This window comes from Loxodonta africana, chromosome 3 (genome assembly GCF_030014295.1).
Source record: "Loxodonta africana isolate mLoxAfr1 chromosome 3, mLoxAfr1.hap2, whole genome shotgun sequence".
Taxonomy (NCBI): Eukaryota; Metazoa; Chordata; class Mammalia; order Proboscidea; family Elephantidae; genus Loxodonta; species Loxodonta africana.
In genome coordinates this window covers 165,848,742-165,873,115 of record NC_087344.1, presented here as the reverse complement: position 1 = coordinate 165,873,115, position 24,374 = coordinate 165,848,742, and the positions used below count along the sequence as shown (strand labels likewise).

Sequence of the window (24,374 nt, the reverse complement as noted above, 5' to 3'; positions counted from 1 at the left end):
TTTCCCTTTGTTCAAAGTTGCAGCGACCCTTAAAATTCCAGTAGGAGGAAGGTTCAAATAGAAATTCCAGTCAAAAACCAAATAAACTTATGGTGGGTTTACAAGTCATTGTTCTAATTAGACTTTCCATCCACATATCCACAGGGTAGGCAGTGAGTTAAATATTCAATAATGTCGGAGGGTCCACCCAACTGAAGCATCATTTGAGCACCTGTCTGCTGTACTCAGTAAAGAAAAACCACCTTTATATTTTGAGGTCAAACTGTTATCTAACTGCTCTTTAGTTTCATTTCCCCCCAGGATGTACTTTTTTTTTTTTTTAATAGGGCGTGTACTAGAAATCAAGTTTAAGGTAACAGTTTGTTGTTTGCAATTTTAAGAGACAGGGAGAGAAAGAAAAAAAAAAAAAAAAAAGAGGGGAGCTGAGAGAATGCAGGCCACTCGCAAAACAGACCCTGTCTCAGTATGAAGCATTAGGGCGAGGGAGAATGAAGTGCGCCTTCCATGTCCCAGTGTTCTTGCCTTGATGAATGGTCCGGAAACGTATAAAACAAGGGTATACACAGACCAAGGGGGGCACATTCCACACAGTACTGAGCACAGTATGTCACTTATATCATCTATTAAACATCGGTGAATATTTTCTTGATGCTGACACAGGAGTTTGGGTTATTGTTCGTGGTGCAGGTGGCAGTGGAATTGCCGGTCTTGAAAGGGGTCTGGGGGAAGGCGCTATGGTTCATACCCCCCTCTTCGATCACCATATACTCCGACTTACTCAGAGTCGAGTTACTCCTTGCTTTTCGCAGCTCCTCGGCTGAAGAGGAGAGGTGCTGGCAACTCCCCACGTGCATATACTGAGCTTGCTCTTCCCCTTCTGTCTCGCGGTGGTAGAAGTAATTGAAGTTGGAAACAATGACAGGAACTGGCAAAGCAATGGTCAAGACACCAGCGATGGCACACAGCGATCCCACAATCTTGCCCCCTATGGTCACTGGGTGCATGTCACCATAACCTACTGTTGTCATGGTTACCACTGCCCACCAGAAGGCGTCTGGGATACTGCTAAAACCCGAAGTGGGGTCGTCTGCCTCGGCAAAGTAGACCGCACTGGAAAAAAGGATGACCCCGATAAAGAGGAAGAAGATGAGCAGTCCCAACTCCCTCATGGAAGCCTTCAGCGTCTGCCCCAGGATCTGCAGTCCCTTGGAGTGGCGGGAGAGCTTGAAGATGCGGAAGACCCTCACCAGGCGGATGACCCTCAGGATGGCCAGGGACATGGCCTGCTGTCCATTGCCCTGTCGCTCAGCCAGCTCGGTGCCCAGAGTGATGAAATAAGGGATGATGGCCACGATGTCTATCAGGTTCATGATATTTCGAGAGAAGGTGGCTTTGCTGGGGCAAGCGAAGAAGCGCACCAACAGCTCAAAGGAGAACCAGATGATGCACAGGGTCTCCACCACGAAGAAGGGATCCGAGAAGCTGGAGGCTCCCGCGGGGGCACCCGACGTACCGTTGCTGGCCGCCTGGAACAGGTCCTGGGACGGCGAGGCGAGGTAGTCCTCGTCGCGGAACTCGGGCAGCGTCTCCAAGCAGAAGATGACAATGGAGATGAGGATGACGAGCACGGACACGATGGCGATGCCCCGGGCCGGCCCGGAGCTCTCCGGGTACTCGAAGAGCAGCCACACCTGGCGCTGGAAGTCGCGGCGAGGCAGGGGCCGCTCCTCCTCCCGCAGGAAGCCCTCGTCCTCGCGGAACTTCTCCATGGCCTCCTCGCCCAGCTGGTAGAAGCGGATCTCCTCGGAGAAGATGTCGATGGGCACGTTGACCGGGCGGCGGATGCGGCCCCCGGACTGGTAGTAGTAGAGGATGGCGTCGAAGCTGGGCCGGTTGCGGTCGAAGAAGTACTCGTTGCGGAGCGGGTCGAAGTACCGCATGCGCCGCTTGGGGTCGCCCAGCAGCGTCTCCGGGAACTGGCACAGGGTCTTGAGCTGCGTCTCGAAGCGCAGCCCGGAGATGTTGATCACCACGCGCTCCCCGCAGCAGTCCTGCTCGCCGGAGGCCGGCAGCGCGGGCGCCAGCGGCTCGTAGCGGTCGCAGCCCCCGCCGCCGCCACCGCCACCGCCGCCGCCCTGGGGCGGGCCCCCGCCGCCGTCGGCCGCCTCCGGCTCCAGCAGGTGGTCCCCGGGCACCACGGTCATGTCCGGCGGCAGCTCGGCGCCGGCGGCGGGCTCGGCGTGGCCGGGGTTCCGCAGGGTGTGGGCGCCGCCGCCGCTCGCCGGCTGCTGGGGAGGGTGGGCGCAGTGGCGGGCGGAGGGCGGCGGCGGCGAGCGCAGGAGGCTGAGGTGCTCGTCCATGCGGCGGGGAAGCGGCGGCGGCGGGCCCGCGGCGCCCCTCCTCGCGCTCCCCGCCCCTCGGCCGCCTCCGCCCCCGAGCCCAGCCCGCCGCCTGTTGCTGCCGCTGCTGTCGCCGCGGCCGCCGCGAGGCTCAGTCTGCGTCTGGCGCGCTGGCCGGACTCCTCGGGAAATACGCCTCCGCAGCCCTCCTCCTCGCTCCCCTCCGCCCCTTCCCCGCGGGCGCGCGCCCGCCCCTCCGCGTCCCCTCCGGATTCCCGCCCACCGCGCGGGCGCGCGCCCCGATCCCCGGGTACCGCCGGGAGCTGCCTTGCGCGCGGGCCCTCGCCACCCCTCTGCCTTACGGAAGCGCCGCGTTTTGCACCTCGGTGGCCCCAGGCCCTGTCCGCGTGGCGGCGTCCCCGTCGCGGGGCGCTTCTCGGCCCATCCCGGGCCCACCCCTCGGCCCGCGGGCCAGGCGAGTTCTGCCCGCGACCCAGTGAATGCCCGGCCTCCTCGTCCTCCACGCTCCACCTGGGCCGGCACTGGGGAGGCGAGGCCGGCGGAGCCCAGGTGGCCGCGGCGGAGGGGGCCGAGGAGGAAGGACGCAGCGGAGACGCACTCAGACCCGAGTGATGGCTAGGGAGGGAGAGAGGGAGTACCAGGCCAGGTGGGCGCCCTGGGGGAAGAGGCAAGCTTGGTGCCAGCACCCTGAGTTCACTTGAGGGTAGAACGCTGCCAGGCGAGGAGGTCTCTAAATAATTCATCTCCCGCTTGGATGAGAAGCCAAACCGAGTAATGGGTGCTGATGGGTTTCGCACCCGGAGTCTGAAGAAAATGGATCTTTAAAGGGGTTCGGGTACCTCGCTTCTAGTGTGAATAGCTCACATTAACTTTGTAGCTGAGATTTCAGCTACTGGGAAGAACCAAGGACCAAGTCTCTGGTTGGAACTGGCGACGGCAGCCTGGCCTTTTTAAGTACAGTGAGATTTCCTATCGGTGGGAAAATAAGAGGAAAGCCAAAAAGGAAATGCCCCATGTCTAATCCGTGTCCAAGGAGCCGGTTACGCTCTCGGTGGCTGATGAAGCTCTCAGCTGCTAACAGTTCAGCAGGAGAAAGATCTGGGGATCTTCTCCCGTAAGGATGGAACCAAAAATCGAAAGATTAAACTGAAAAAAAAAAAACAAACCTGTTGCCATCGAGTGGATTCTGACTCATAGTGACCCTGTTAGAGTAGAACTGTCCCACAGGGTAGGGAAGCAGACTGCCGCATCTTTCTGCCGCTGTGCAGGCTGGTGGGTTTCATCCGCTGACCTTTTCTTCTGGTAGAGATTCAAGCCTGTAAAACTCTGTGGGGCCATTTCTGCTCTGTCAGATGGGGTTGCTATGGGTGGAAAATCCATTCTACCTACCTGACAACAACAGTCTGTGTGGTTAGAAAGTCTAAGGTAACTACGATTAAGTCGGGGAGGTGGGGGAGTAAGGGAGAGGAAGAGCAGGACCTGTACCTAGACTCTCTACTTATGTCCCACCACTGCCCTTGAAGTTGTTAAACTGAGGAACCCTGGTGGCAGTGGTTAAAGGGCTCTGCTACTAACCAAACCCTGATGGCGTAGTGGTTAAGTGCTACGGCTGCTAACCATAAGGGTCGGCAGTTCGAATCCACCAGAAGCTCCTTGGAAACTCTATGGGGCAGTTCTACTCTGTCCTATAGGGTCGCTATGGGTCGGAATCGACTCGACGGCACTGGGTTTGGTTTGGTTTGTTTTTACTAACCAAAAGTTGATTGGAACATACTGGCTGCTCTGCGCTCTGCAGGAGAAAGATGTGATATTCTGTCTCTGTAAAGATTTACAGCCACAGAAACCCTATGGGGGCAGTTCTACTGTCCTGTAGGGTCACTATGAGATGGAATCGACTGGACAGCAGTGGGTTTGATTTAATTTTAGTTGTTAAACTGGAAGAACTTTCATTCCCCAACTTGTACTTCTGTTAACTCGATTTTAGGCTGGAAATAACAACTGACGTTTATCCCCTTTGAACTTAAACTTTCTCCAAATTGTTGTGGTCTCTTTGAGCACAATTTGTCTTTCCAGACATTTTAGCAACTCCAATTTAGAGTCAACTCTAGCTTTAAAAATGTGTTTTCTACTGTGTCATTCAAGTCATTTACAAAAGAGAAACTGTTGTCTAGACAACTCCCTCACCTATCAAACATTAGCTGACAATTTGAAGAGTGATTTGTGGTCATCCCCATCACTACTTTCAACCATGAAGTTCTCTAGGACAGAGACTAGGTCTTACCAAATTCTTATTCCTAGCAACTACCAGGAGTCCCTGGGTGGAGCAAACAGTTAAGTGCTCAAATATTAGGTGTATTAGTCATCTAGTGCTGCTATAACAGAAATACCACAAGTGGATCACTTTAACAAAGAGTTTATTCTCTCATAGTCCAGTAGGTTAGAAGTTTGAATTCAGGGCCTCGGCTCCAGGGGAAGCCTTTCTCTCTGTCAACTGCGGAGGAAGGTCCTTGTGATGCATCAGTCTTCCCTTGGTCTGGGAGCATCTCGGTGCAGGAATCTCCAGTCCAAAGGGTGCACTCTGGTTCTGGCACTGCTTTCTTGGTGGTATGAGGTCCCCATGCCTCTCTGCTCACTTCTCTCTTTTATATCTCAAAAGAGATTGGTTTAAGACACTATCTAGTCTTGTAGATGTAATCAATGTAACCGCCACTAATCTATCTCATTACATCATAGTGATAGGATTTAGAACATACAGGGAAATCACATCAAATGACAAAATGGTAGACAATCATACTGGGAATCATGACCCAGCCATGTTGACAGGTATTTAGGGGGGACACAATTCAATCCATGACACTAGGTTGGCAATTCGAACCTACCCAGAGGCACCTCAAAAGACGGACCTAGTAATCTGCTTCACAAAGGTCACAGCCTTCAAAACCCTATGGAACCATTCTACTCTACACACCTGAGGTCATCATGAATTGGAACTGACTTAACGGCAACTAACAAAAACAGCAACTACCAAAGTGTTTGGTAAATAGTAGGAATTCAGTATATGTTTGTTGAATTATTCCCCAACAAGTGGTTCTTTGTATTTCTGTCTTGGAATACAGACGTTTCTTCTTTCTGAGTCCAGGAACCTGAGATTCCTGGAATGGGGAGTAAGAGGAAACTGAGCACGCAGTACATTACTCAGTTATCCAAAAGGGCTTCCACCTTTGGCTCTCCTGGGTGCACCAAGCACCCATGTTCTTCACTGTCCATTCATCTTCCACTTCACCTCCACATCAGTGCCGGATACTGCAGTCACATATGTTGAAAGATGGTAGAAGTAGGCAACCACAGGAACTCATAAAACTCCAGAATACTGTTTTGTGTGGCAGCCATGCCATTATTTTATGTATATTTTTTGAGCAGGTGATTAGAGCAGCAGGATAATCATTGGTATATTTAAATCTAAGCATAAGACAGACTGCTTGCTGCAAAGATAGCTAATAGAAAAGCAAAGACCCTATTTTTTTAGACCAAATGTTCAATGCACCTCTATGTCTGACTTGGAAATTGATTTATATTCCTCCTTTTGCAGGAATTAGTGCTGAAATGAATATTAATAACAAGGAAGACCAGAGTAGAGGACTGTCCTGTCATGGATAGTCACAAGTTTCTCCCTGCTGCTCTCTCCTTAATTTTTTTTGTCATTGTAGTTATTATTTTTAATTGTGCTTTAGATGAAGGTTTACAGAGCAAATTAGTTTCTCATTAAACAATTAATACACATATTGTTTTGTGACATTGGTTGCCAACCCTGCGATGTGTCAACACTCTCTCCTTCTCAACCTTGGGTTCCCCATTTACATTTCCTGTCCCCTCCTGCCTTCTCGTCCTTGCCCCTGGGCTGGTGTGCCCATTTAGTCTTGGATATATGGTCGAACTCTGTGTGTTATTGTTTGCTTTATACTCACACCCATCCACTGCGGTCGAGTCGATTCCGACTCATAGCAACCCTATAGGACAGGGTAGAAATGCACCATAGAGTTTCCAAGGAGCACCTGGCAGATTTGAACTGCTGACCTCTTGGTTAGCAGCCGTAGTACTTAACCACTACACCACCAGGGTTCCCTGTTTGTTTTATAGGCCTGTCTGCTCATGAGGAACCTTTACATAGATCAAGAGGCAGTTGTTCAGACGGAACAAGGGGATACTGATTGGTTTAAAGTCAGGAAAGGTGAACGTCAGGGTTGTATTCTTTCACCATACCTATTTAATCTGTATGGTGAACAAATAATATGAGAACCTGGACTATATCAAGAAGAATGGGGCATCAGGATTGGAGGAAGACTCATTAACAACCTGCGTTATGCAGATGACACAACCTTGCTTGCTGAAAGTGAAGAGGACTTGAAGCACTTACTAATGAAGATCAAAGACCATAACCTTCAGTATGGATTACAGCTCAACATAAAGAAAACAAAAATCCTCACAACTGGACCAATGAGCAACATCATGATAAATGCAGAAAAGATTGAAGTTGTCAAGGATTTCATTTTACTTGGATCCACAATCAACAGCCATGGAAGCAGCAGTCAAGAAATCAAAAGACGCATTGCATTGGGCAGATCTGCTGCAAAGGACCTCTTCAAAGTGTTGAAGAGCAAAGATGTCACCATAAAGACTAAGGTGCGCCTGATCCAAGCCATGGTATTTTCAATCGCATCATACGCATGTGAAAGCTGGACAATGAATAAGGAAGACCGAAGAAGAGTTGACGCCTTTGAATTGTGGTGTTGGTGAAGAACATTGAATATACCATGGACTGCCGAAAGAATGAACAAATCTGCCTTGAAAGAAGTACAACCAGAATGCTCCTTAGAAGCAAGGATGGCGAGACTGTGTCTTACATACTTTGGACATGTTGTCAGGAGGGATCAGTCCCTGGAGAAGGACATCATGCTTGGCAGAGTACAGGGTCAGCGGAAAAGAGGAAGACCCTCAACGAGGTGGAATGACACAGTGGCTACAACAATGAGCTCAAGCATAACAGGGATTGTAAGGATGGCGCAGGACCGGGCAGTGTTTCTTTCTGTTGTGCATAGGGTTGCTATGAGTTGGAACCGACTCGACGGCACCTAACAACAACAACAACAATCTTTGGCTGAAGGGTGAAACCTCAGAAGTGACTTCAGCACTGAGTTAAAAGGGTGTCCGGGGCCATACTCTTGGGTTTTTTCCAGTCTCTTTCAGACCAGTATGTCTGGCCTTTTTTTGTGAGCTTGAATTTTATTCTACATTTTTCTCCAGCCCTGTCTGGGACCCTCTGTTGTGATCCTTGTCAGAGGAGTCAGTGGTGGTAGCCAGGCACCATATTTTTGTGATGGACTCAGTCTGGTGGAAGCTGTGGTAATTGTGGCCCATTAGTCCTTTGTACTAATCTTTCCCTTGTGTCTTTGGTTTTCTTCATTCTTCCTTGCTCCAGATGGGGTGGGACCAGTAAACATGTCTTAAATGGCCACTCACAAGCTTTTAAGACCCCAGAAGCTACTCACCAAACAAAGTAGGATGTTGAACATTTTCTTTATAAACTGTATTACGCCAATTGGGCTGAATGTTCCTTGAGACCATGGTCCCCAGCCCTCAGCCCAGTATATTTCCTTTAATTTTATGTGTCTGCCTTGTCTGAAAGACTCTTACAATGAGCTTCTTAGGAGAGCCTTTACTTTGTTATATTTGAGGCCCAGAGAAGTTTAGCAATTTATTCAGGCTCACACAGCTAGTTAGTGGCAGAGCTGGGCCTAATGTCTTGGACCATTTCCAAATCCAATGTGTGTTCTACTGTATCACACTGTGAAACTCTTATGTTGATCGCTGTGAGTGCTTAATAAATACTAGATTTCTAACAGCAGCCTATTTGATTCTGAGTGCTGACTAGTTCACTTTAATTCATATTTATTTTCACAGGAAACCTTCTGACAACTAGCCTGTTGTCTATAGGGAATGAGTTGGTGGGCACATTCTGGCACTGTTGGGCTGCAGAACCCATCACAACAAATCAGTGTCAAAAATGGCACTTCAGCAGGAACACATACCATTTATGTAGTACCCCCAACTGAGTAGCTCAAAATGATTTAAAAAGATCTCATTAATCCTCATGACATCCCTGTGGGATAATAATAATATTATTATAATGTTTAAGTGTAGAATTGTGGCAAAGCCAACAGCTTCATTGGCTATGTGTGGGATTTCCTCATATTTCAGTCTTCAATATTACAGCCCAAGTAAAACTATTAGGTTTGCAAATCACAGAGGTAACCTTGGGGCTTGGGCTCTTTTGGGCTTGTTTAGGTACAGTGGTTAAGAGCTCAGGCTGCTAACCAAAATGTCAGCAGTTCAAATCCACCAGCCACTTGTTGGAAACCCTATGGGGCAGTTCTACTCTGTCCTAGAGGGTCGCTAGCCTAAGTTGGAATTGACTCCATCGCGACAGGTTAGGCTAGCTTGGGTTTCCTATTGACCACAGCAGTATTAGAAATAGCTCACCAGTTGCTTGCCAGATAGTAAGCAGCATTTGGGATTAGGCCAGATGTGTTTCAGAGTAGACAAGGCAGGCCTAGAGATCATCACTATTCCACAATTGTAAAGCAGTGAATGGAGAAAGAACACCTACCATGTTTTAGCAAGACACTGTTCTAGGTACTGTGGAGGAGTGAAGTTTAAGCATGAGCCTTGCCCTTAATAGCCTTACATTGAAAACAGAAGATGAGATATAAACCCATGAAAAAAATTTTAAAAAACTTTTTTATTGTGTTTTAGGTGAACATTTACAGCACAAATTAGTTTCTCATTCAAAAATTTATACAGTTTTTTTGTGTGTCATTGATTGCAGTCCCCACAATGTGTGAGCACTGTCCCCCTTTCCCTTTACACCCCAGGTTCCCCATGTCCATTCGTTTAGGTTTCCTGTCCCTTCCTGCCTTCTCGTCTTTGCTTTTGGGCAGATGTTGCCCATTTGGGCTCATATACTACTTTGAACTAAGAAGCATGTTTCTCACATATGTTATTGTTTGTTTAATAGGCCTGTGTAATCATTGGCTGAAAGGTGAACTTTAGGAGTGGCTTCAGTTTGAATAGGCAGGGTGTTCAAGGGCCACAGTCTTGGGGGTTTCTCCAGTCTCTGTCAGACCAGCAGCCTGGTCTTTTCACGTGTGTGTGTGTGAATTTGAATTTTGTTCTGCATTTTTCTCCCACTTTGCCTGGGACCCTCTATTGTAATCCCTGTCAGAGCGGTAGGTGGTGATAGTCGAGTACCATCTAGTTCTTCTGGGCTCAGGCCGATGGAGGCTGTGTTTCATGTGGTCCATTAGTCGTTTGGACTGGAATTTTCCTTGCATCTTTGGTTTTCTTCATTCTCTTTTGGTCTGAATGTGATGGGACCAATAGATGTATTTTCGATGGCCTGTTGCAAGCTTTTAAGACCCCAGATGTTACTTACCAAATTAGGATGTAGAACACTTTCTTTATGAACTATGTGATGCCAACTAAGCTAGATGTCCCCCTGAGACCATGGTCCTCAGCCCCAGTCACTTGATCCCTCAAGGTGCTGGAATGTATTTAGGAAGCTTCTATGGCTTTGTCTTGGTCAAGTTGTGCTAACTTCCCCTATACTGTGTGTTGTCTTCCTTTCACCAAAGTTAACACTTGTCTACTATCAAATTAGTGATTTTCCCTTCCCACCCATCCTCTTCCTGGAAGCAATTAAAGCTTGTTTTTTTCTGTGTGTAAACCTTTTCTTGAGTTCTCATAATAGTGGTCTCATACAGTATTTATCCTTTTATAATTGACTTACTTCACTCAGGATAATGCCCTCTAGATTCATCCATGTTGTGAGATGTTTCTCAGATTCATCATCGTTCTTTATCATTGCATAGTATTCCACTGTGTGTGTGTAACATAGTTTGTTTATCCATTCTTCTGTTGATGGACACTTAGGTTGTTTCCATCTTTTTGCTATTGTGAATAATCCTCCAATGAACATGGGTGTGCATATGTCTATTCGTGTGACGGCTTTTATTTCTCTAGGATATATTCTTGAGTAGGATTGCTGGATCATATGTTATTTCTATTCCTAGCTTTTTAAGGAGGCACCATATGGTTTTCCATAGTGGTTGTTACCATTTTACATACCCACCAGCAGTGCATAAGACTTCCAATCTCTCTGCAACCTCTTCAACATTTTTTCTTTTCTGTTTTTTTGATTCTTGCCAGTAATGTTGGGGTAGGATGATATTGCATTGTAGCTTTGATTTGCATTTCTCTAATAGCTGATGATCACAAGCATTTCCTTATGCATCTGTTAGCTGCCTGAATGTCTTCTTTGGTGAAGTGTCTGTTCATATACTTTGCCCATTTTTTAATTGGATTATTTGCCTTTTTGTTGTTGAGGTATTGCAGAATCTTGTAGCTTTTAGAGATTAGACCATTATTTAACATGTCATGGCCAATTTTTTTTTTTTTTTTTTTTTTCCTGCCTGTAGGCTCTCTTTTTACTTGCTTGGTAAAATTTTTTGATGGGCATAAGTGCTTTAATTTTTAGGAACTCTCAGTTATATAGTTTATCTTCTGGTGTTTGTGCATCCTTAGTTATGGTTCGTATTGAATTTATGCCATGTATTAGGGCCCCTCCATGAAAATTTTTACACAATATTAGTTAACAATACAAGACAATAGTGCCAGAAATGTCAGAAGCCACAATTTGTTATGGGTTGAATCGTGTCTTCCCAAAAGATATGCTGACCTGTGAACATGACCTTATTTGGAAATAGGGTCTTTGCAGATGGAATCAAGTTAAGATGGATGGGTCCCCATCCTATGTGACTGGTGACATTGTAAGAAGAGGAGAAGAGACTCAAAGAGGCAGGTGCAGAGGGAAGATGGCCATGTGAAGGCGGAGGCAGAGATTGGAGTTATGCTTCCACAAACCAAGGAACACTTGGGGTTTCCAGAAGCTGAAGGTGGTAAGGAAGTATCCTCCCCTAGAGGCTTCAGAGGGAATATGGTCCTTCTCGGTCTTTAATTTCAAATTTTTAGGCTCCAGAACTGTGAGATAATAAATTTCTGTTGTTTTAAGCCACCCAAGTTTGTGGTAATTTGTTATGGCAACTCTGGGGAACTAATACACCCTCTGACTATTGAGTCTACTCTAGCCAAGATGGCTGCCCTGCTTTTTCTCAGTTATACCAAGCTGGTTCTTACTTCAGGGCCTTCCTACTCACTCTTTCCTCTGCCTAAGATGCTCTTCCTCCAGACTTTCACTTGACTCTCTCCATCACTTTAGGTCTTCATTCAAAATGTCACTTCATCAGAGATGACTTCCCTGACCACAGCCGCCCAATTTCTAACAGTTTTCCTTCCCCTCCCCCCTTGGTAATGTTCTAGCTCCTTAGCTGCTTTATTTTTCTTCCTTGCATTTATTTACTTGAAATTATATTTATATTTTCCTGGTTACTTGCTTATTGACCATTTCCTGCACTGAAATGTAAACACCATGATGGCAAGATTTTGTCTTTTTCACTTTCGTGTCCCCCAAATCTACAACAGTACCTGACTTATTGCAGATATTTAATCAATATAGGTAGAATGGAGGAAAGAAAAGGTGCATAATGAAAGTACAAGGCATATTAAGAAACAGGGAGTGAACTAGTTTTGCTGGTTGTAGACGGGTTATACTGGAGAGGCATCTGCCCAGTTCTGGTTCTTTTTCATGGAGCCAGCTGGGCTGTGCAGATATGCAAGAATTGCCTTTAAAAATGACACTTCTTCCGCTTCTATCTCCATTCCCTTCTCCCCACCATCCTAGATATGTTTATCCTGCACTCTAGAATTATACTTTAAACTGTGCACTTGGTTGTTCTTCCTTCAGATACCCCAAACAATATTTATAGCACCAAACTCTTTATTTTTTTCTCAAACTTACATATCTCTCTGTATGAAGTTTCATACTAGAAAATTCAGAATCATTCCTGATCCTTCACTCCCCTCCCCCATTCAGTTGCTCACTAAGTGCTTTCTATTCTCTCTCCAAACCCTCTCAACCCTGTCCTCTCCTCTCCATTCCACTGCCACTGCCCCAGTTCAGGTTGCCATCAGAGTTTCATAATAGGCTCCCTGTTTCCAGTTTCTCTTTTATGTATTTCATCCTCAAGGAAGTAGTTGAGTTATTTTTGTAAAGCATAGGTTTGGTCCTGTTGCTCTCAGTACTGCCATGATGATAGTTGAGCCCTGGCTCTGACCTGTTGTTCTGGAAGCAGCTCCTGTGTTCTCTCCACCCACCTGGCTAGTCCATTCGCACTGCCATGCCCTTGCTCATGCTGACTGCTCATGCTCTAGCTTACTCAACGCCCTTTGCACTTTTTTTCCAAGGCCCAGCTCAGAGGTCACCTCTTTTGAGACCTCACCCTCCCTGTCAGTCATGATTATTACTTTAAAGAAAACTCAGAAGTAGTCATGAATGAAGTCATGATACTTTCTCATCAGAAGGCCTAAGGCATTTTGTTCAGAGTATTACTGTGCTATATTTAGGTCTGTATAATGCACTCCATCTCCCTATGAGAAGGTAAACCCCATAATACTAATAGCTAACATAAAAATACTGAGCAGTAAATACATTATGCTAAGTCCGGCACTGTGTTAAGCACTTTACACACAATAACCTCCAACAGTTCTGTAAGGCAGATAATATCACTACTATCCTATTTCAGATGGAGAAACTAAATGCAGGACTGTAAAGTCACTTGTCCAAGGTCACACAGGTACAAAATGGTGAACCAGGATGCAAGCAGAGAAATCCACCTTCTCAGTTCTACCCCAGGCCACTTCTGTGAGGATTAGAGGCCTTTTTTCATTCATCTTTCTATTTCCAGTCTCCAATTGCCTTAGGCTGGGTTCTCTAGAGAAGCAAAAGCAGTAAAGTGAATAAATACACATAGAGAGATTTATATTAAGGAAACAGCTCATGCAATTGTAGGGGTTGGAATGTCCCAAGTCCTTGGATCAGGATAGAGTCCTTTCCCAATTCACGGAGTCGCAGAAGCTGGTGAACCCAAGATGAGCAGGTTGGAGAGCAGGGATCCCGCTCACAGGTTGTGATGGTTGAGGAATCCGCAAGGTCAGCAGGCAAGGCTGCAAGGTTTCTCCTGAGTCACTTAGCTGCAGGGGCTGGCAAACCCAAGATAGGCAGGTCGGGGAGCAGGACTCATGGTCACAGGCCCTGAAGATTGGTGAATCCCAAGATGGACACATAAGCTTAAGTTTCAAGAACCAGAGGTCAGACAAGAGACAGCTGCTGGGTCCAGAACAAGCCAACAACCTTTGCAGGGTGAGCAGGAAGGAAGTAGGTGGTGGAAGGTGGAGAGATGAAGGCTGAGGGGGCAGTGAACCACCGCAGGCCCCACCCCTGCAGGTAGCACTCAGCAGATTCCATCATGCGGGTGATCACATATCAAATTTCAACAGGGAAGTGACCACAACTTTATACAACTGCCAAAACCCTGAGAATTATGGCCCAGCCAAGTTGACACACAATCTTAACCATCACACCAATATTCCGCTGACATCATAAATGCCTTTGAGTAGTATAATAGAAGAAAAAGGGTTATGAAGTATGACTACTTATTCATTAAAAAAGTGATGTAATAGATAGGCTATGATGAAGGTGTGAGTCCTGTTCCTCAATACAAAAGTTATAAATGTGCTTTCTTGAACTTGTACCATTTTTTAAGAGCTAAGGAAGATGCTAGATGCAGCAAAATTATTCCAGAAGTGGGTGCAGTTACAGGCCCTGACTGGGGTTAAGATGGTTCTCTGGTGTTGCTGTGCACGTCAGAATGGCCCAGCAGTCCAAGCTCTGTGTTCTCACATGGCAGGATGATTAAAAGAAAATTCTAGTTAGGCAGATTGAACTTCCGTCAGTGAGTATGCCAACCAAAGAGTTAAAAGTATTGTTAGGCCACTCATTTAAAACAAGCCCAATGCTTTCTTCTTGAGCTTCCATGTGCTTGAGAGAGCAATCAGACACCAAAACACCTGCTTGGCCTTTTGTGGCTCTGGTTAATTTACTGAAAAAGCAGTCACAGTCACACCTCTCATCATGGAGGAGATGTGCAATTAATGACGAGATAAGCAGTAAAGCCCCCTGGTATGTACCAATTAATGGTTTGCAGATGGGAATGTTTTCAACATTTGTGGAAATGGTCAAAGAGCTTTAGAAAATTAACAAATGTATTAACTTTTTTTTTTTTTTAAGCAAGATGCACTTTGCAAGTAGTACTTTCACTTACTTTGACCATAATTTTCTGCAGAGTGGACTTGACCAAGAGTGTTTTAAAATATCTAGAAAATTCCTTGTTCAATGTGTTTATTTCTTCCATGAGATAGTGTGTCATGAGGCTATGGGCAAGCCACAATAAAATTAATTTTAAGTGCTAAAGGGGCTTGTTTTAGTCACATGATTGAGTTGACATTGATGTGAACTATTGAAAATAAATTGACAGGAAATTTTAAAACTTTAGCAAAAATTTATGGAAATCTATCAAAACACTATAAGGTCAAGGGTATATTTTGTTGAAGTTCTTTGTATTACCATTCTGGTGAAACCCAAACATATTTTAATAATCTACAGACATAATGATGGTGCTATGATCTCATTAGGTTTTACAATGATGTTGACAAAACATTTCAAGAATATGCCTTACAATTTTATTAATTGTTCATTACAATGGTAATAATATTAATGAAATTGTATAAAGGCCCCATAATGGTCCAATTAATATTGAGTATTATAATGACAAAAGAGTAAGAATGCAATTCTTTGGGGACTTCATCATACCTGAGATACAGTAAAATGGATGCAATAGTTGGTTATAAAATTAAAGCAAATAAAATTAAACCAAGTTGTCATGGATCAATCCTTGCCTGGCTCAGACACAGCTGCAAGTATTGAAAAATTCCATCTCTAGGCTCAGGATACCTCAGTTCTCGAGCCAATTCTAAGCAAATTTTGCAGAATATGTTAGGAAACTTCATCCCTACCCCCATCCCTGAGGGTTGGGCCTAGAATCTTTTCTTGTCGCCTTAAGCCCAGTGTGCCTGGGATAAGCCCCCTATTGTTTGTAGAGCTTTAGCCTTGTTCTGAACCCCTGCCATATTTTGACATGGGACCTAGCTCCTGCCTTAGCCTACTAATGTCCTTCCCACTTTCTTCATTGAGACTAGAGCCCTAATTTGAATCTCAGCTTGCTTGTTTGAGATTCCATTTCCCTTTTTAGCCCTTATTAGGCTCCCCAAAGCCTGGGCCCTGCCGTAGTCTGGAGTCCTTATTTCTGCCAATTGGGCTTCTTGGAGTCACACAGCATCCACCTACCTACCATTGCCATTCTTGTGGCCCTGCATTGCCCACTGACTTGAACTCCATGGGTGAACCTAAATTTCATTTTTCCCCATAGGACTTTATGATTTGAGAAACTGGGCATCCTCCTTGGGGACTAGTCCTAAGGCTGAATTTATTCTCCTAACCTCAAATCTCACCATTCCCAGCTTTCCTCCATACCCCTACCAGCCTACCAAAATCTTAGAATGCCTCATGAATGAGCTACAAAAGTTGGGGTGCACAACTAGAAATGCTAAACCAATTTAAACTGAAGTCCATTGTTTGTATAGTCACTTAAATTAATTTATATCACATGCAGGCACATGCCCTCACTCTCTCTCTCTCTCTCTCTCACACACACACACACACACACACACACACACTAGAAGAAATACAACCAGAATGTTCCCAAGACATGAGACTTTGACTAGCTTACTTTGAACACATTATCAGAAAAGACCAATCTATAGAAAAGGACATCATGTTGGATAAAGTAGAGGGACAACAGAAATAAGGCAACACCTCAATGAGATGGACTGACAAAATCGCCCCAACAATGGACTCAAGCATACCAATGATCATGAAAACGGCACAGGACTGGGGAACACTTTGTTATGTTATTCATAAGGTCATCATGAGGACATGTACAGCAAAACAAAACACTGCCTGGTCTTGTACCATCCTTACAAATGTGGCTATGCCTGAGCCCACTGTTGCAGCCACTGTGTCAATCCATCTCATTGAGGGTTTTCCTCTTTTTCTCTGACCCTCTAATTTACCAAGCATGCTGTCCTTCTCCAGTGACTCGTCCCTCCTGATAACATGTCCAAAGTACGTGAGACAAAGTCTTGTGATCCTTGCTTCTAAGGGACATTCTGGCTGTATTTCTGCCAAGAGAGATTTGTTCATTCTTCTGGCAGTCCATGGTATATTTAATGTGCTTTACCAATACCATTCGCTATGAGTCGGAATCGACTCGACGGCAGTGGGCTTAGTGGGTTACCGATACCATAATTTAAAGGCATCAATTCTTCTCTGGTCTTCCTTATTCATTGTCCAGCTTTTGCATGCGTATGAGGCAATTGAAAATACTGTGGTTTGGGTCAGATGCACCTTAGTCCTCAAAGTGACATCTTTGCTTTTTAACACTTTAACAAAGTCTTTTGCAGCAGATTTGTTCAATGCAATGTGTAACACACACACACACACACACACACACATATATCCCATTACCATTGAGTCAATTCTGACTCATAGCAACCCTATAGAACAGAGTAGATCTGCCCCATAGGGTTCCCAAGGATGTATAAAGATTTCCCATGACCATCAGACTTCATTTGTATTTAGAAATCCACCTGCAGGATGACAACCTCAGCATGCATGCGAACAGAACTTTCTGCCAAATGCTTTTGTGTTGGGAGTTAGCTTTCAGGAAAAACCTACTCTTTGAACATGTTTCTCCATTATGTTATACAGAGCAAACTGTTGAAGTATAGCAGAAAAGACACTAGTCTTGGATTCACACTATCAAATGATCTGGAGTTAAAGTGACCTTGAGAAATCCTTTTACCTCTACCTGTAAAATGAAGAAAATAATGTCTAAGCCACATGCTATGAGGATTAAATTGAGCTTACGTATGTGAAAGTGCTTAGCACTAAGCCCACTGCCGTCGAGTCAATTCCGACTCATAGCGAATGGTATTGGTAAAGCACATTAAATATACCATGGACTGCCAGAAGAATGAACAAATCTCTCTTGGCAGAAATACAGCCAGAATGTCCCTTAGAAGCAAGGATCACAAGACTTTGTCTCACGTACTTTGGACATGTTATCAGGAGGGACGAGTCACTGGAGAAGGACAGCATGCTTGGTAAATTAGAGGGTCAGAGAAAAAGAGGAAAACCCTCAATGAGATGGATTGATACAGTGGCTGCAACAGTGGGCTCAGGCACAGCCACATTTGTAAGGATGGTACAAGACCAGGCAGTGTTTTGTTTTGCTGTACATGTCCTCATGATGACCTTATGAATAACATAACAAAGTGTTCCCCAGTCCTGTGCCGTTTTCATGATCATTGGTATGCTTGAGTCCATTGTTGGGGCGATTTTGTCAGTCCATCTCATTGAGGTGTTGCCTTATTTCTGTTGTCCCTCTACTTTATCCAACATGATGTCCTTTTCTATAGATTGGTCTTTTCTGATAATGTGTCCAAAGTAAGCTAGTCAAAGTCTCATGTCTTGGGAACATTCTGGTTGTATTTCTTCTAGTGTGTGTGTGTGTGTGTGTGTGTGAGAGAGAGAGAGAGAGAGAGAGAGTGAGGGCATGTGCCTGCATGTGATATAAATTAATTTAAGTGACTATACAAACAATGGACTTCAGTTTAAATTGGTTTAGCATTTCTAGTTGTGCACCCCAACTTTTGTAGCTCATTCATGAGGCATTCTAAGACTTTGGTAGGCTGGTAGGGGTATGGAGGAAAGCTGGGAAAGGTGAGATTTGAGGTTAGGAGAATAAATTCAGCCTTAGGACTAGTCCCCAAGGAGGATGCCCAGTTTCTCAAATCATAAAGTCCTATGGGGAAAAATGAAATTTAGGTTCACCCATGGAGTTCAAGTCAGTGGGCAATGCAGGGCCACAAGAATGGCAATGGTAGGTAGGTGGATGCTGTGTGACTCCAAGAAGCCCAATTGGCATAAATAAGGACTCCAGACTACGGCAGGGCCCAGGCTTTGGGGAGCCTAATAAGGGCTAAAAAGGGAAATGGAATCTCAAACAAGCAAGCATACAGTAGGTGCTCAATAGCTGTTTGCTTGTCATATTTTCTACACAACATAAATACACGGGGGAGAAGGGGTTGAGACGCATGTTTCTGATGGCAAAAGACTGCATGCAATGCAAGACCTCTATGTCTGCTCTGCCTCAGGGAGGGGTAGGCCTCTCACGCACCCCTGGCTTTTGTCAACATGTGGTCCAAGAGCACCTTCCCTAAATATGGCTTTAAAAACATATCAGAGAAAAAAAGCGTATGCTTTGGAATCAGAACTCTACCATTATCTCCCTCTTCTCAAAACTCAGTGACTGACATTTAGTAGCACTTAGAAAATGTTTCTTGAACCAAGCTGACTTCTTTTTTTTTTTTTTGGATTATCTAGTCTAACACATTTCATAGATGGAGTAACTATGGTCTCAAGATATTAAGTAACTTATCTCCAAAATCCAGCATTTAATTAATGGCAAAATCAGAATAGAACCTGTTATTAATTTCCAGCCAAGTTAAATTGACTTTCATACCCACTTTAAAATTTTTCTTTTTTAATCATTCATTTAATGACTTCCTTCCCTTCTTTTCTCCCTCCCTCCCTCTCTTGCTTCCTCTGTCTCTTCTTCTGTCCCTCCTTTCCTTCCATTCCACAGTACCCATTCCTGGTGGCTCCGTGGCTAAGAGCTATGGTTGCTAATCAAGAGGTTGACAGTTCGAATCCATCAACCACTCCTTGGAAACCCTCTGTGCTGTGGGGTCACTATGAGCTGGAATCATCTCGATGGTAATGTGTTTTTTGTTTTGATATTCTTGGTATGCGATGGGAATCTAAGATGAAGGAGACACATTCTCTGCTTTTATACATGTCTGAGACTCCTGCCTTCGCTGATCTCTCTGCACTAGCTCTCAGACCTACCTGTATCTATAGCACCTGCTTGGTTTTCTTTTTTTGCATTAGCAGACTTTTCTACCTAGAGCTACGGTTACCTTCCTTTTCCTTTCAGCCTTTTTTACTTACACAAATTTTCTTTAGCTTCCTCATTTATCTTCCAACTCCTGCCCATAAAATGGGACTTCTGACCTAGACCTTTCTCCTTTGGGCTCTTAAATCCTGGTGTGGTGTCCTGGAGCAGTGAGAGGCCTAGGCAGAGCTTGTCATTCGGCCCATTGGGTGACTCTACTGGTGTCTTCTGCTGGGAAGTGCATGTCAACCCCTGCTGTCTTGGTCATCTAGTGCTGCTATAACAGATACCACAAGTGGATGGCTTTAACAAAGAGAAGTTTATTTTCTCACAGTAAAGTAGGCTAAAAGTCCAAATTCAGGGTGTCAGCTCCAGGGGAAGACTTCCTCTCTCTGTTGGCCTTCTCATCAATCTTCCCCCAGGCTAGGAGCTTCTTTGCACAGGAAACCTGGGTCCAAAAAGCTTTGCTCCTGGTGTTGCTTTCTTGGTGGTATGAGGTCACCGTGTCTCTCTGCTCTCTTCTTTCTTTTATATCTCAAGAGATTGCTTCAAGACACAATCCAATCTTATAGGTTGAGTCCCGCTTCACTAACACAACTGCTGCCCATTTCTCCCTCATTAACATCACAGAAGCAGGATTTACAACATATAGGGAAATCACACAATACTGGGAATCATAGCCCAGCCAAATTGATATACAAATTTTGGGGGGAACATAATTCAATCCATGACACCTGTCTTCCTCAACCTCTACACTCTGGTGTCTTGGCAGGATTAGTGCTACTAATCCTATTAGCTCTTGAACCCATCCCAATTAGAGCAATAGCCTCAACCACACCAGCCAAATGGGGCCTGGTCTAGATCTGAAACGCAAATACGAGTATCTGAGTATCTAGCAAGTTGTTCTCTGCCCTGACTCCCATCCTACTCAACCGGTTCTTAAGACTTGGGTTATGCTTCATTTTCCTTGTTAAAACTGGAGTACCTCCCTATCAGCTCCAACCAGGCTCCTCCTTGTCTGAATGGCTCTGCTACCTGCCTGGACCCTGTTCTTCAAGGGTTACACTCCAGAAACCATGGTCACCTTGTCTAGCAGATGTCAAGCTGCCTGGATTTCCACTGCAATACAACCCCAGTGTCAACATGACTGGGCTTAGCTCTTCAGACCATGGATGTGACCAATATCTTCTTCTGCCACCATGTTGAGGAGACATCCTTTCAGGTTAGACCGTAGCAGGACTATAGACTTCAGATATGGGCACAGGGAACATCAATTCCTATACTCAGGAGAAGAAAATGGCAAAATTGGAAGGGGGCTATTCAATCCCCAAATGTCAACATCTAACAGACGTAGCAAGTGAACGTGATGCAGTTATACACATTGTTAATGGATATGTCCCCTTTGTGCCCAGAAAACACTAACTGTATAGCTTTGGAGAAATAATGCATTGGTAAGTACTCCTAACACCTCACTGTAAATTTCATTTCTAAACAAATAGGCTAAAATTCAACTACCCCCCCTAATTCTAAAACACAAGAGTTCTGAGTTTACCTCAGTATGAAGAATGGAATTAAAGGTGCCAACAACAGAGAATATTCCAGATGCTCGCATTAAAATACGTAATCTGAGAGTGTTTTAAGTGCATCTGAGTACTTCAGTGCTTCATAAATGATCCAGCTACATTATCTACCCCGGATATTGAGAAACTAATAAGCGAATACCTCATACATTTTATAATGCTGTGTGCCTGAGTCACAGAAAAAGCTGAGGATAATTAAAATACTGGAATATTCCTTTCTGGTCAGGTTTTTCTGAATTCAGGTAGACTTTAGAGGTTAAAAAAACTTAACTATATACATAAAATAAATTGAGAATAGGGTCTTTTGAGTTCATTTTTGTCCGATAATAAACATGGCAACAGAAAATTGAATGCAAGACCATGAAATGTGGTACATTTCTTAACTCACCTGGTGAATGATCTCTTGGTTCCATAAAGAAAAATGTTTAAAAAACTCCATTTAGATTTTAGGAAACTTAAGGACAGGGACCGTGTCTTTTTCATCATTACCTTTCTTAGTGTCTATATAGTGCTTTGTATATAGTGTTGTTGTTGTTACATGCCATTGAGTCAGTTCCAACTCATAGTGACCTTATATGACAAAGTAGAACTGCCTCATAGGGTTTCCTAGGCTGTAATTTTTCAGAGCAGATTGCCAGGTCTTTTCTCCCACAGAGCCACTGGTGAGTTACAACTCCTGACCTTTCATTTAGCAGCCACCAGGGCTCCTTCTTGTACATAGTAGGTCTCCACAGATATTAACTGAATGTTTAATGAATTATTCATTTCCTATATTGACCAAAGGGGCAAGCTCCCTGATAAATTTTAACTTTGCTCTTTTTTTCTTTGCTGCCTGAATGCAATCTTGGTCATTGCCTGCAGCCATTTATGTCACTTCCTCCCATTTTCATGTATTTATAATTTGCATAGTGTCCCAGGCCTATGAAATCTTCGAAGCAGAGAATAAAGTAAAGATTAAAGCTTCTTTTGCACCCAAATATAACTTTCAACAGAATAAAGTAATGGATTGCAGGTCATATATTCCAGTGTGATGATAATTTAAAGACAGATTGATATGTATTTTTAATCATTTTCCTTACAGCTTTACCCCACCCACCCTTCCCCAAAGCCTCATAGAAGCTTTAGTAAGTTATTTACTAATTTAGCTGCACCTTATATGCACCCAGTGTCAGGTTTGCGTAAATGCAATAAAATCCATAAGCCTCCTGTGTAATATAGGGCAGAGACAGGAAGAGCCCTTCTGCTCTGAGGCTGGAATATAAAGTAGTTTCAGTTGCTAAAACAGATGAATTCTTTTGAGTCAGAAAACAGAGTTTTCAGCCCCGGCCAACCCAATTTCTGCCAAATAACCAGGAAGATAAATGCATCATTCTTGGATGACAGAAGACGTGTTGGAAATCAGGTAACTGAATTTTAAATATGAAATATGTCTAATTGATTTGCAATTACTGTTCCTGGTGTACTGCCCATTGAGAATGCGATGTTCTGAGGTTGCTGGACCTGTGACACCAGCTCAAATATCAGCTGCTACTCCTGCTTTTTTACTCCTGCTTAGGGAACAAGAAGGCATAGAAAAAGCATCAAGGACAATGATGCATGGCTCTGTAACTCCACAGGGCTGCTGTACTTTATCAACCAGAGACCAGCAGCACTAAAGCATGTTATGGGGCCAGTTTTGTGTTCAGCTACACCATGCACTAGTGTGTGTGAAATTGCCCTGGCCCACAATGGGGACCTCATATACAGTTAAGGACAAAATTTTGATTAGGTTGTAAGCAGGCCAAAGAGGATGTCTCCGGCTGGAGATAAATGTGCTCTTTTAGCCTAGTCTATTTTTTTTTTTTTTATCTTTATCTGGCTAATGAAATAATATTACCATGTAGTGATTTCTTTTTTCCTTGTGGTCTGACTTCAGTAATTTCTTCTTTTTTGTCTAGAATTGCATTAAACTCCAGGAATGGGAACTTCAATTAATATTATAATTATGGTCATTGCTAATAGTGGTTTTTAAGCTCATCAACATGAAATTTCTGCATGGCGTTTCAAAGATATTCAAGAGATTAAAAATCATAATTAAATATTTCCAGGTCTCACTAATATAAACCCATACAGCCAAAAAGTATTAATATGATAACTGCTGAGAATAGCAATATTCACAACAAATAGGCCTTTCCTTGGCAAATTGCTATATTTATCTGATTCATTTTCTTGAATGTTGCCTCCGGCTCTAAAACCAGAAAATTGGAGAGTTCTGATATGAAGGATGCTAGAAATAATTTTGGCTAGCTACATGAGTACTGATTTATATATTCATTACACATCTGCCGAGTATTTAGCATAACAAATCAATATAAAATAGCATGTGTGAATAGGTAATGTGTAACAAAAGAAAACAATCAAACCATACGTTAGTGATTATTCAAAATGTATTGTTTGCTATGTCCTCTGAAAATTGGGCAACTATTCAAAAGTATTAGTACATTTTAGCATTTATAACTTTTTTTTCATTTCAAAGCTGTGATGATGGCTTATGTGGATACTTGATTTTTGAGGTTTCCTATAGAGTCACTATGAGTTGGAATTGACCCCATGGCAATGGCTCAGGTGTGAATGGGGAAACTGATTTGAACATTAGAGCTACCTTTGGAATGAGATGGCTTTAGTCACACTCTTAAAGTAGCTGTTTAAAATGTAAAGAATTAGAAATCATATATGTAAATCACCAAAACACCTCACATAATACAGTCTCGCAACTATGTGCGTGTGTGTGTGTGTGTGTATGTTGTTGTTAGATGTAGTCGAGTCAGTTTTTGACTCAGTGACCTCATGTGACACAGTAGAACTGCCCCATGGGTTTTCTTGGCTGTAATCTTCACAGAAGTAAATTGTCGTGTCTTTCTCCCACAGAGCTGCTGGGTGGGTTCAAACCACCAACCTTTCAGTTTGCTGCTGAGTGCTTAACCTTTTTGCTGCCAGGGCACACACTCTCTCAGTCTCTTTCTCTATACACACGCACACACACACACACACACACTCCAAAAGAAGATGATTACTAATAACAGCCATAATATTTATTGTTTTCTGGAGCTCTTAAATCATTTCAATATAGGGGCCCTGTTGGCCAAGTCCTGGGTAGAGCAAACAGTTAAGTGCTTGGCTACTAACCCAGAAGTTTGTGGTTCAAGCTCACCCGGAGTTGCCATGGAAGCAAGGTCTGACGATATGCTTCCCAAAGGTCACAGCCTTGAAAATTCTGTGAAGTACAGCTCTACTCTGGAATGCATGGGGTC

At 44.0% G+C, this 24,374-nt stretch overlaps 1 protein-coding gene across 1 annotated transcript; it reads right to left on the bottom strand.

Moving 5' to 3' along the window:
• Positions 1-279: 279 nt before the first annotated feature.
• On the bottom strand, positions 280-2,360 carry KCNA3 (potassium voltage-gated channel subfamily A member 3). The gene has a single exon (XM_003409568.4). It carries the CDS (start codon positions 2,358-2,360, stop codon positions 624-626), a length of 1,737 nt encoding a protein of 578 aa, XP_003409616.2. The 3' UTR covers positions 280-623.
• Between the last annotated feature and the right edge of the window lie 22,014 nt (positions 2,361-24,374).

What these genes read in the sequence shown, in the direction of transcription:
- KCNA3 (XM_003409568.4), bottom strand. Translation starts at nt 2,360, where the DNA reads ATGGACGAGCACCTCAGCCTCCTGCGCTCGCCGCCGCCGCCCTCCGCC.